The sequence below is a fragment of the Malaya genurostris genome, chromosome 1 (genome assembly GCF_030247185.1).
Source record: "Malaya genurostris strain Urasoe2022 chromosome 1, Malgen_1.1, whole genome shotgun sequence".
NCBI lineage: Eukaryota > Metazoa > Arthropoda > Insecta > Diptera > Culicidae > Malaya > Malaya genurostris.
Genome location: NC_080570.1, coordinates 21,081,442 through 21,094,224, shown reverse-complemented (window position 1 = coordinate 21,094,224; position 12,783 = coordinate 21,081,442). Strand labels below are relative to the sequence as shown.

Sequence of the window (12,783 nt, the reverse complement as noted above, 5' to 3'; positions counted from 1 at the left end):
AGCGTATTTTGAAAAGGCTCCTCACAGTAAAGCAAGACGTATTCCCGTTCAAGTATTTTCAATAAATCATGCAGATTTTTGCAAGAAGCACGTTTATTTAAAGACGATTAGGTATTGTTATTTTTATCGATGCATTCACGATAAAAATGAAAGCGTATATTTTTTTTTAATTCAGAGAAAGCCTCTAAGTCGTCAATAAAATCTAAGATATTCTTACGATGGAAATAATCCGAATAAAATGACTGTTGATCGTTAAACAGGTTTTGAAACTTCCATGAATTTTGAAATCTTTCGAAGTAGATTTAACGTAGGTTTATGCTGACACGTCACTTCGCTTTGTAAATCTTATGAAGCATTGACTTCAGGTTCCGGAGCTATGGGCTGAAATGTGCAAAAAAAAAATGACTCGGCGATGACTGAACCGATTTTAACAAAACTGATATAAAATAAAAAGTCATATGACAACAAAGAAAATTCTTTTCCCGACTTCCAGTTCCGGAATCACAGGGTGATTAGTATGATCATTCAAATTTCAAATTACTTACTTACCTTTCTCAGAGATGGCGTGCCACATTTTATTTAGAATCAAATGAATGGTCTAATGGTCCTACACAAAACTTCTGAATTCCGTCTGTTCCGACTTTCGGAACCGAAATTACAGGATAAGAAAGTGTTCAACATTTCAAGCAGGTGTACATAGCAGTGATGCATAATTCAATCACTTGGGCTCAAATCAGTTCCAATCGATATGCCTTGTCAGTTGACGGCCGAACGTATCCATTCCGGCTTCCGGTTGCGGAAGCCCCGGAAGTAACGGCCACAAACTATAAAATGGAATGAACTCACTTTTCTCAGCGATGGCTAATAGTATTATGATTCCATACATACCTCCTGAATTTCATCCGGATCTGACTTCCGGTTTCGGAATTACAAGCGGTAGTACAGAAGAAGAACACACAACACCACCTCTACGAACGAAGCACGCTGTGATTTGTGATTTCATACAAGCTATAAAGAAAACGAAAATCAACAAGTGACTCCCATCGGCACTGAGCAAACATGAGTCCGAACTTTCAACCGTTTGAAGAAAACAGTATCACGGCAGAGGCTACATGAATGTCTGTTACCGGTGTGTGATTTTTGTTGAATACGGGGCTGAGGTAAAGACAGGATAGTGAAAGATAAAAATGTCCAACCTTCATGCAGGTGACGACACAAAATAGTATAAAATTTTCTAAACAGATTGTAAAACTCTTCGAATCTGTAGGTCTGACTATTTAAAGGCTCTAAAAATTTACTCGTCAGTCTCCCGATTCCGGTTCCGGAAACAGTTACTCAAAATTTCCAACATAAAACTTGCATCGAGCTTCCCTAACAATGTACTTTCAAAACACCACTGTCAAAAATAACAGATATTAGGTGAATCGCAGTCGAGAAACATCGAGAGACATTATTGAATAACAATGCACCAATTTTCCTACGCTAATCTTCCGGTCTGGTCCGGTTGGCTTCAAGTTCACCAGCCCATCTAATCCCGACCAAAAGGAAACTTCTACATACACACACACGCACACAGAGCAACAGTCCTTATTGCAGTGCATCGTGTTATTGAGCATACGGACAGCGTCATCCGGTAGTCAATGGGCCATGCATGTCGCCCGCCCACTTCCTCCCCCCTCCCCGATTCCGACATTGTGGAGGCGTCATCAGTTTTGCTCGTTTTGTCCGACATTGTGCTGTTGTGCAGTCAGTTTCGGTCCGGACATGGTTCGACCGGAATGCGATGGTTCGTTTGCTTCTTCATGGTTGTTCGAAAGGAACAAAACGACGTTTTGAGTTTGGAGTGCCCGGATGGTCGTAATTGAATTCCCGGCACGTTTCTGCGGGCTGAACTCACGGCCTATGATCATTGAATAATGGAGGGAGTTGCAGTTTTCAGTGTGTTTCCGCTTACGGGCGCATTTTTGTGTCTCGATTTGCGTCACCAAGGTGCAATACGGACTGTCTCATCAGAGCCTCTTTGCATATGCTAATGTTATGCTTAGTCGAAAAGTGAACATCCGAGCAAACTGTCTTCGAGTATGAGAAATGTCACAACAGTATCGCGTGCCGTCATCAAATTTAATTCGATTTGATGAAGACGCTGGGATTCCGTGATATCTCGGCGAACTCGGAACAAGATCAACCCATCAAATTTAATGTGATAGAGGGGGGGGGGAGTGCCTGCGGCATTCTATTTTGTTGAAAAGCGTTGTCATTTTTTCTCATCTCTTGTGCCAACAGGTCAATTTAATGGATTAGATCTGAGCGGCCGAAGGTTGCTCGTTATTACTGTGCCTCTCTCTCTGCATTAGCCTACACACGAGTCCTTCATCGCACGGCTCGTTAGCGACGAATAGTAGATTAGATTTGAAGTGGATTGAGAGTGTGACATTCTTTTTTTTTTGGGAATCCTCGTTCGCCTATTGAACGGAGGAGAAACGATGGTTTCATTGAGTGCAAAGCTATGTTAAACTACTCAACAACTCAGGCAACCGGAATTCAGATTTGACATCTGGGACGGATGGTATTCTCCTGTCATAATGCAATAACCATGAGTACGTGAAATTTTTGGCCTTGTTAGAACATAATTGCAAACTTTAGTTTCACAAGCACCCGCATAAACTTTTAACGAACCTATTTTGCGATCGATCGAGCGGGGTTTGCCGCCAATGGACGGTATTGTTTCAATGTTTAATATTTGTACTTTTTTTCTGTTGTTGTTATTCGATTCCAGAGAATTCATTACCGAGTGTTTGTTTCCGACAACCAAAAGCCCCTACGAGCTGCCCTGGCAACAGAAGATGGCCTGGGGTGTGGTGTTCGGAGCGATGCTGCTGGTGGCCATCACCGGGAACTGTATCGTGCTGTGGATCGTTTTGGGTAAGTCGGGAGTGTTACATTCTTTTTTTTTCGCAGAGGGGGAGGGGGCTTGTTGAATTGTTTGGCAGAATTTGAACTCGTTCGTATGTTCGGCAATGATTACAACTGATGAACGGACGCTGGTGGTCAAGTGTTTGTTGGTTTAATGGAAAGTACCTACTGTTAGGAAGTATAGCATCGTTCGACGTTCGAATCAATCTGGTTGAAGCACACTTCGGCCAGAATCAAATAGAATTAAAAGAACCGTTCAGTTGAGGTTGACTGAATAAACTTCGAGGGGATGGGGAAAAATTTTACGAAACCAAATAATAAACGCGACGTTTTCACATTGCATATTGCTGCAAAGTGATTGAGCCAGAGTGAAACACCATGCGCTTACATGAAACTATTGGTTTGGAGTAGATTCTGGTAGAATGAACGAAAACGAATTTAGTTATAAGAGTAAAACAATTTTGTTAACAAAACAGCATTAACTTGTACTAAGGAGTGTATCGAAAAGTAGTTAGCAACATTGATATTGAATAAAAAAGCGAAAAAAAAAAACATATTTTGACATCAGTTATCGATATATTGTAGAAAAATTACATTTTTATGCATTTCACTGATTATATTGAAAAAAATCCTAGTTTATGTGAAACGCTCGCACTTTGGACTTGACATTCTTCATTAAATTGTGCACAGTAAGTTTTGTGACTTTCCTGGTGGCAGCTGTCCAGTTTTTTTTTAACTCCTGCATGTTTTGGGACACTGTACCTTCCTTCCGAAAGTGCCGCTTGACAATTGCCCAATACCTTTCAACTGGTCGAAGATCCGGGCAGTTCGGTGGGTTGATGTCCTTTTCCACGAATTGCACATTATTTTTTGACAACCACTGTAGAACGGAGTTGGCGTAGTGGGCTTAAGCCAAATCCGGCCAGAATGCTTTCTGTACAGTGGCAGCATTCTCTTCTTCAAACATTCTTCCTCGTACACCTTGGCGTTAATTGTGCCCTTCGTGAAGAAAATCGACAACCGCAAACCACAGGTACAAATTGCTTGCCAGACCAACACCTTCTGCCCAAACTTTTCCATCGCCACCGTCGTGTCAGCGTCGTCCAGGTCCTGGTACACCGATTTCGTATAATATTGCGGTCCAGGCAGCGCTCGAGAGTCTTCCTTGGCGTAGGTTTCGTCGTCGATAAGGATGCATCCGTCTTTATTCTGTAGAATCCGGTTATGCAGTTTTCGCGCTCTTGTTTTGGCCTGAACTTGCTGTACCAGGGACTTTCTGGCTACTTCTGTTTCTTGTACGTTTTCAGGGAGTTCCGAACTTTGATCCGTTGAATCATCCCGATGCTAGCGTTGAACTGCTTGGCCAAATCCCGCGTCGACGCCGATGGGTTTTTCCTGATGTACTCAACCACTTTTAAGTCCCGGCCGGGCTGGCTGGGACCCGTTTTCCTACCGGATCGGGGCAAATCCTTCATGGAAAGGGTCTTACCGAACTTCTCGATAATATTTTTGACACTGGTGTGGTGCACTTTCACCCGTTTCGCAATTTCCTTGTACGTGACACCACTTTCAGAGCACCAAGTGTGCAGAATTGTCTTTCGCGTTTCCGGATCAATTCGACTCATCATTGAAACGATAAACCGTACCGAAACCAATCGATTGCGCAGCTGTTATTGACATGTAAACAAACGTGTCACCGCAAAACACGCTGCAAAAAATTAAGCCATTTCAGAGTAATAACTGTTTGATAACAACATTCAACTACTTATCGATACACTCCTTAATTGATTATAAATTTTCTTCTTTGGTTTTCTATTTGGGTTTCATCTTCGACTTCTCAGAGCGTTAGCAATTCAAGTTCAACTGCCAGTGCAACGTATCCCTCCCATGGTTGGTAGGCTTGACTGTATTGCAATCATTATCAAATACAATCAATCACAATTTAATATGAATGTGTGTTACAGCTTTTAGCTTCATTATTGAAATACATGAATAAGATATGGAACGACTTGAATAAGATGTTGATTGCATTACGCTCCAACATCCGGGGTTGGAGAGGCCGGTAGGACTTAACTGAGCTTTATTTAATGTTTCATTTGTATACTACCGGCCCTTATTACTAGAATGAAGTAGAAAATACGTGAAGTGAACGAATCCCAATTGAGTTTCAAGTTCATCTTTGACGTTTATAGGTGGTTTGTGTACCATAAAATACAGTGGAATGAGATGTAATATTATAAAATAGAATAAAATAATATAGACTGAACATGTGAGCAAACCACTGATACCTCTCAAACGATGTTCATCCAGTTTATTTTGTAAGGATATCTGATGGGTGAGTTGATGTGTGAGTGAAGTGTAAGAGAAAGTGCATCCAAGAACGGTAATAAAGGCCACCGTTTCAGCTCAGGACTAACGATCGACCAATAGTAGAGATAGAAGTAGGGTAACGGTACTCCCTTAACTCACCTCCATTAGTCATCTCATATACGAAAACCATTAGTTAGAGTGAAACCTGTTGTCTATGATCGATAGATTGACTTCAAGAGTAAGCTGAAATTAGGAACATTTGCTTCGAGTTTTTGCGTCGCTATAACAACAGTATTTTCGAGCTACTTTTTCTGGGGTATTGCTTCACAGATACAAAGCAAAGATATTGTATTCGATTTTATCACAATTCGTTAATTGAAAGTTGAGTAATCGCTAAAATAACATTGTGATTCTACTAATGAGATGACTCTTGGTACATAATCCCTCAATGTTACAATATTTGCAGGTGAAGTACATGTATGTATGTATGTGCGTGAGTATGTTTGCGTGCATATGTATATGTATGTGTAAATTGCATATGTAAAAAAAATGCTAACTCAACATTTCTGTTCCATGTTCCATTATCAAGGGTCCAGTGTAGAGTTGAAACAAGGGACTGCTTAAGAAAAAGGAATCTATTAATATTATTTCGCAATATCTTTCTGCGCGGCGAGTAAATTTGTCAATAACTTCATCAATAAAATCGCTTCGACATTGCAACTGAGACAGCAATTTGTTACCAACTGCCATAAGCATAAACAACTGAAACCTCTACTGAAGTTGTGCATTAGGATGGGTGGGTGTCGTTGTTCTGAATTTTCATCCATTATAAAAATCGCCGCACGAAAATTTTGCAACTTCTTTGTATAGACGCCAAACAAAAACTGATCGTACGATATGCGTCAAAATTTGACAGAATGTGTATGAAAGTGTTGCCAACGTTGAGAGAATAAAAGTTTACCGATTGGACAAGCGCGGGAATTTTAAAATGAAAATTCCGGTTCTTTTTTTATCATAAGGTATAGTGCAAAATAGTTTGTTCAATTAAAAACCTATCACCGATTCATTTTCGACATCGATGGGTCGGTAGGGTTTCCCGAAACCTTCATCAATTTTTGTCTCTCGTGGCGAACTAGTTTAAACGAAGGTTTAATTGAACTACCGATGTCAGTTTTTGGAATAAATTTATTTTTCTTCGAATTGGTTTGAGAAAGCAACTAGAATTTTCAAGTGATGCATCAATTAAAAGATTCAACGAATTAAAATGGGATTTGTTCTTTTTTCGTGGATGAAAAGTGCAATAAGCCTTCGACACGTTTCAGAGATCGTCCATACATGGACATTAATTTTACGTAGCATTTTTGTTACAAGAGCAATTTGGCACATCCATTAGCCATAGAAAGCAAGCGAATGAAATTGTAAACAACTCGCTTAAGTGCTTCTATCACGTACCCACTTGCATATTTTCGTTCATGATTACACAAAGTAACTACGCAGCAATAAAAGTGTTACAGGTGTTTCTTCCAAAAATCCTGTGTGTTTTATTGTGTGGGTTTTTATGTGATTTTAAAAAGCAGTTGCATAATAACAGTAATAAAAAAAATATATCACAACGCGTGGCCACGGTTGAGATGGTGGTGAACAACCGCTTCTGATCCACTTCTGTTCCAGTGGAACTTGAAATATATACGATATAGGACAATTTATGTATCCTCGAAATTAAATAGTAACTCATTTCACAAAAACACCATTTTCTTCGTTATGTGATATTTTCAATTTGTTCAACTTGAACTTTTTTTTCCCGAGAATTCAGCTTTTAAATACAACGATCGGGCTTTATTCCAAATTGCTGATTTTAATCTCACTCCGCCTCGGCCCGGCCCCTAAACTCGAATGGTTTCGCGCAACATCAAAAGGCAATTTTTATTGCTACCCGCAAACAGGCGTCATCAACTTTTTTAATTACTGCCCATCGCGCCGAGTCCAACAAAGTTCCGAGAGTGGAAAATAATTTTTTGATTAATATTGTTTTTCGTCATCGTGATGTGTTTTGCAGATCATAGTGACCGTAGATGTCTCAAGCCTACTGGACACCTTACCGTAAAAAGAGTCTTGGATTGCTTGAAAATTATGTGACCTAAATCAAAAACCGGCTCTTAATCCATCTAGTGGTGTGATGATATCTTTTTTTTGTCATTCAAACAACAATTTTTCTACGTGGGGCTAAGCTTTGGTAACTAATTTAGTTAGGTTAAATGCTTTCCAGATTGATTCAGTTTACCGTCGCTTATTCGGCAAACTTTCCAGAACCGAAAGTATCAGCAATAATACGTTTGAACTTGATCATTGACTACTTAGCAACTTTCAAACTGGACAAGCTATTATCGAGGAAAGCAGTGTGTTTTGTCGGTTACGTCATTTATTCGGTTATATCTTCGGAAGCGGCAATGCCCAGCTTAACACAATGTTTTTGCTCCCAGATCTGCGTTTATTCAGGAGTAGGGAAAAGCCCTCTGGAGCTAGTTTCTGTTAAACTTTCTCTCCAACAGGCATAAAACCTCATCATCTTTTGCATCAACAGATTACAGTCATCCAAATGACACATTTTTCATAAATTTTATTCAATATTATTAATACTAATTAGGCTAAGACTATATTGAATCTGATTAAACTAAATCTAATTAGACAGCAATCGGAGGAACAGTTTCTTAATTACAACATTACGAGATAAATGAAAGTCAAAAGTACTGAAACAGTGATCGAGCACGTGGCACTTGCTGACAAAGGGTTCGTTAAATTAGTAATTAGTTCTAGCGCGGGGAATCCGAAGAAATTGGATTGAGTGTCTAGCCCTAGTTGAACTCATTGAGCCATTCACTTTGTCGGATATTTCACCAGAAAGAATTATTTCTGTGAACATTTCATTGCTTCCAAACGAGCCGAGGTGTGTTGAAATCGGTTGAGCTATCTGTGAGAAAGTAGTTTTTTTTCGGCTACGTTTTTTATACGATTGTATATGTTGAACTGGAAGTGTTTTCCTAAGCCTGAGTTTATCCAAATCAGCGCAGCCATCTCTGAATAAATTGTGCACATATGAAAAGGTGCAGTTGATCGGTTGCGTCTTTTACACGATAGTATCATTTATGTCATTTATGCGATTAATATAACCGAAAGTGTTCGCTATGAACTATTTTATCTTGTCAAACAATTCTAACGAATCTAAGATTCCCGAAATCGGCTAAGGAATTTCCCCGGAAATTTGACGAATTAAAGAAACTGCAACGTGTCGGTTACGTCACTTAAATGGTTATATCGCCGAAACCGGAAATGTTTTCGTTCACCCTTTCAAACTTGATCGATCGTAGCTTTCAATGCGTGAATACAACTATGAAATAAAAAATACAAAAAACAGAAACGGAAGTGACAGTCTCTTGATCTTTGAACTTTAATAACTGCTCAATAGTAGTAGGGTTGGCGGTTCAATGCATAGGACGCTGGTCTTACAAGCCAGCTGTCACATGTTCGAGCCCCAACCTGGAAGGATTCATAGTGTTAGTAGGATCCATAGTACTAGCCATTCAATGATTCTGTACGCTAAGAATCGGCTGCGAAGTCTGTTGAAACAGAAAGGCCAAATTCCACAAAAAGAATGCCAAGACTTTGTTTTTATAGTAGTTTTCAAACGAACTGAAGTTTATTAAAATCGATTCGGCCATTTCCGAGAAAATTGTGCTTTCCGCAAAAACTCGCACACTTGATTCATTTGATCTTAGAATGCGACTCAAGAGTAGCTCGTCGACCTGAATCGAATGATATAACATTGCACACACTAGGGGTCTCTAGAGCTTCGATCAAAAATCGGTTTCTCCAGCAGCTCAATTACCTTTCTATAGAGAAAGGCAATATGCGGGTGTGTAATGTCAGAGACATAACCGGATGACGTGAATCGCAATGAAAAGGATCGTTAAACACTGTTGAATGCTCGAGCTCTCGAATACGTCACGTCTCGTTCTTTTGGCACTTCAGAAAAAACATAGCACATTCTACATCAGTTAGAGGTTTATGGTGAACCGCGAGGTGGCATTAGCAGTGTTTCAACATAAACTGCTGTTGCACTAATCAGTCGAAGACGAAATGTTTAGAAAGGAAATATTTTTTTTAGATCATAACTAAAAGGATATTGCTCGGGAAAAATATTTATTAACCATTTGAATTAAGTACTAAAATTAAAGTTTAGATCCAATATAGAAGATAGTGTAAAAGGCCATTGTTTATATCAGGAGTTCCCAAAGTGGTCGATATCCTTTTTGCGGGGGTCGACGTAAACGAAAACTCACTATGGGGATCGACGAGGTCTAGAAATCGACCCCCTATTGTTTGGTATAAGTTGTTATTTGAATTATTTACGCTGAAAAAGTTGTGTTTATTTGACCATCCGCAGAAATTGGTAAGTATTTTACACTAATATTAAAAATGCAAGAAATTGAATTTTCAAAGGAATTTGTTAATGGGGGTTGAGGCATCAGTTAATTTTAGTAAAGGGGTCCATGGGAACCCCTGGTTTATATCGTTATATCTCCGGAAATTAATCTTCGTACTGAATTCACATCGCTAACGAGCCTAAGCTTGTTAAAATCGGTTCAGCTATCTTCGAGAAAATTGAGCGGAGATAAAAATACTTGTAACAAAAATGTTCACTCAATATTCTCGGAGATGGCTGGAGCGAATTTAGATTTAAAGATTTAAATAAAAGGTCTCTCGGTTCCATAGCCTGCTATTGAACTTTTGTTCGCATCAAACTCCCGGTTTGAGAGTAACGAATTAAAATAAAAACAAAAATTAAAAAAAAATTACAGGAGAGTTATGTCAGAGACATAACTGGATGACGAGAATACGTATAGAACTGACATATTTTTTCCATGCTTCCGAATATCGATAATCGCACGTACTAGTTGACCCGGGTTGGCGGTTCAATGCATACGGCGCTGGTCACACCCTGGAAACACACGAAAGCTAAAAATGACGGGGTTGGATAGGGAAAAAGACTGCTTAAATAAAAAAAGGCAACGTTCAAATTCATTCATAAACTGAACAAATCCACAACAAATCGTTTTCAGCCATCTAGGATTTCTAAATTTAAGAAGGGAATTGATATGATATTAATTTTAATTACTTACTTGTTGAACCCGTCTAGAAAATACAAATTGTATAGCGAATTTGAAAGCATATCCACAGATAGGTATTCTTAGTAAACGTCTTACAAGCCAGAGTTCTAATTCCATATAAAAAAAATATCTCGTTTGAATATTATTCAGTTCTTTCATAAAATGATACAATAATCAGCAAGGTGATATATAGTTAGTGTCTGTTTCACTAGCGAACAAAACATGTTGTAAGCTCATTGCATTCAGTATTTCTATGTGCCGGATTTGCACTATACGCTTTGTGCGATGATTCGTTCAAAGTCATGTGGTTGAAATTTTACGCGCCTTATTTTGGCACTGAATTCCACCTTGATGCTCGTTCATACCGAACATTTAAGAAATCGTCAATTTTGTGTTACTTATGATTATCTCATACTACTGAAAATTTGATCATAAATAGCTAACCATATTTCCGATGACATGGAGAAAAAAATTATTCCCATTCTTCTACAGGGTAAATTTTGAAAAGGCGCCCCATAATAAAGTAAGTCCTATTCACGACAAAAGAACACTCGATTTTCTCAGCAAATCGATTTTCTTCAATTCGGATTCAAATGAATAGTTTGCTATTAACGTTCATTCTGATCCGACTTCCAGTTCCGGAGTAACGGAATAAAAGAGTGCTAGAAAATAAAAAATAGTGACCGCTCAACCAATTTTCACAAACTTTGTTCTCCCAATCCCATATCTTATCCTATCTGATTTTATCCGGAAGTACCGAAAAAAGTGATCGTGCACAAATCGGAAAGCACTCTTATTTCTCAGAATGGCCAGAGGACCGGCTTTCACAAACTTAGGGTGAAATGAAAGGTATATTATGGTACCATAAGTAAGTGTAGAATTTTTTCCGGATCCGACTTCTGGTGTATGAAATTGCAACTCATCATTTAGAGCGATAATGCAAAATAAGGAGAAATTATTCTGAATTGGCCCAACATTGATTCATTTTATAGGTTATGTTAGTTGTTAGTTAAACGAACCGATTTCAGCTATGCCGGTTTTCAGTTCCCGGAAATAGTGGTCCAAAATTCAAAAACGGAACTCTCTTCATTTTCTCAGAGACGGCTGAGTAAATTTTCACAAATTCGGACTGAAATTAAACGTGTTATGGCCTTAAAGACTGTTATTGACCTTTGTTAGAGAGCGACTTCCGGTGAAGTGTGTTTAAAATTTTTACCAAAAAAAAAATGAATTCATGTAAACTTGGCTTGAAACTTGTTATAAATTGGGAAGGTTATGGTAGCGGATGCTCAAACATTTTTTTTGTTCTTATTCAAAAAATGAAAGTTTCCAATTAAAGTTTTTTTTAGGAATCCCTTAGCTCTGTAATATTTATAAAAACATGAGTTATATGAGAAAGGCGTCATTACACCACTAGGTGGATTAAAGCAGGTATAATCAGTTGCTTTTGCCGAGAATACTGTAGAACTGACCGACAGTAGTGAAATTTCGGATGGCCGATATTTTCGGAAATTTTGATAATATGTCTAAATCTCGACACTATTGGTTCCGAAATAAAAAAATAGAAATTCAAGTGTAACTCTTTAAATTCTAGCTAGACTTTATAACATAAATCTTGACTTGGCATTTGGATAAAACACCACAAACATATTAATTGATGATAGATTCACTTCAGTACACTTTCGTGTTTCCTTCGGTGCAGTCAGAACTGACTAGACCAATTTTCATAAACTTAGAATGAAATGAAACATCGAAAAGACTTCTATTGAAATTTGTCCGGATCCGATTTCCCGTTCCGGAAATACAGGACGAAGAATGTTCAAAATGTCACATCGTCATTTAAAATGACCGTGCGAAGAGTGAGAAAAAATCTACTAAACTGGCCTCCAAACTACTTTAATTAATTGGTTTTGTTTGATGATGGTCATTCAAACAGTATTCTCGGTTCTTGATTCCTGAAGCACCGTAAGTATTGGTCAGAAACTTAAAAAAATGTGCTCACTTCGATTTCTCAGAGCTGATCGCTAGCTGCCAACATTGAGTAAATACTGGAAACTTATCTCTAGATCCAGCTTATAAATACACTAAGGTCTTTTTTATGCGACTTTTTCATGCGAATTTTCAGAGTTATGCGGTTTTTTTTATGCGAATTTTCTGAGTTAAGCGGTTTTCTTTCTGCAGTTTTTTATGCGATTTTTTTTTAAATTGAGCTTACATCGATTACTCAGAGCTGATCGCTAGCTGCCAACATTGAGTAAATACTGGAAGCTTAACCCTAGATCCAGCTTATAAATACACTAAGGTCTTTTGATGCGGTTTTTATGCGACTTTTTTATGCGAATTTTCAGAGTTATGCGGTTTTTTTATGCGAATTTTCAGAGTTATGCGGTTTCCT

At 38.4% G+C, this 12,783-nt stretch overlaps 1 protein-coding gene across 1 annotated transcript in view; it reads left to right on the top strand.

The window, feature by feature from the left end:
• Positions 1–12,783, top strand: part of LOC131434460 (tachykinin-like peptides receptor 86C) — a 186,027-nt gene that overhangs the window by 18,451 nt on the left and 154,793 nt on the right. Inside the window, exon 2 of the mRNA XM_058601186.1 lies at positions 2,777–2,922. Within this exon, the coding sequence (XP_058457169.1) occupies positions 2,777–2,922 (146 nt within the window). The remainder of the gene's footprint in view (positions 1–2,776; positions 2,923–12,783) is intronic.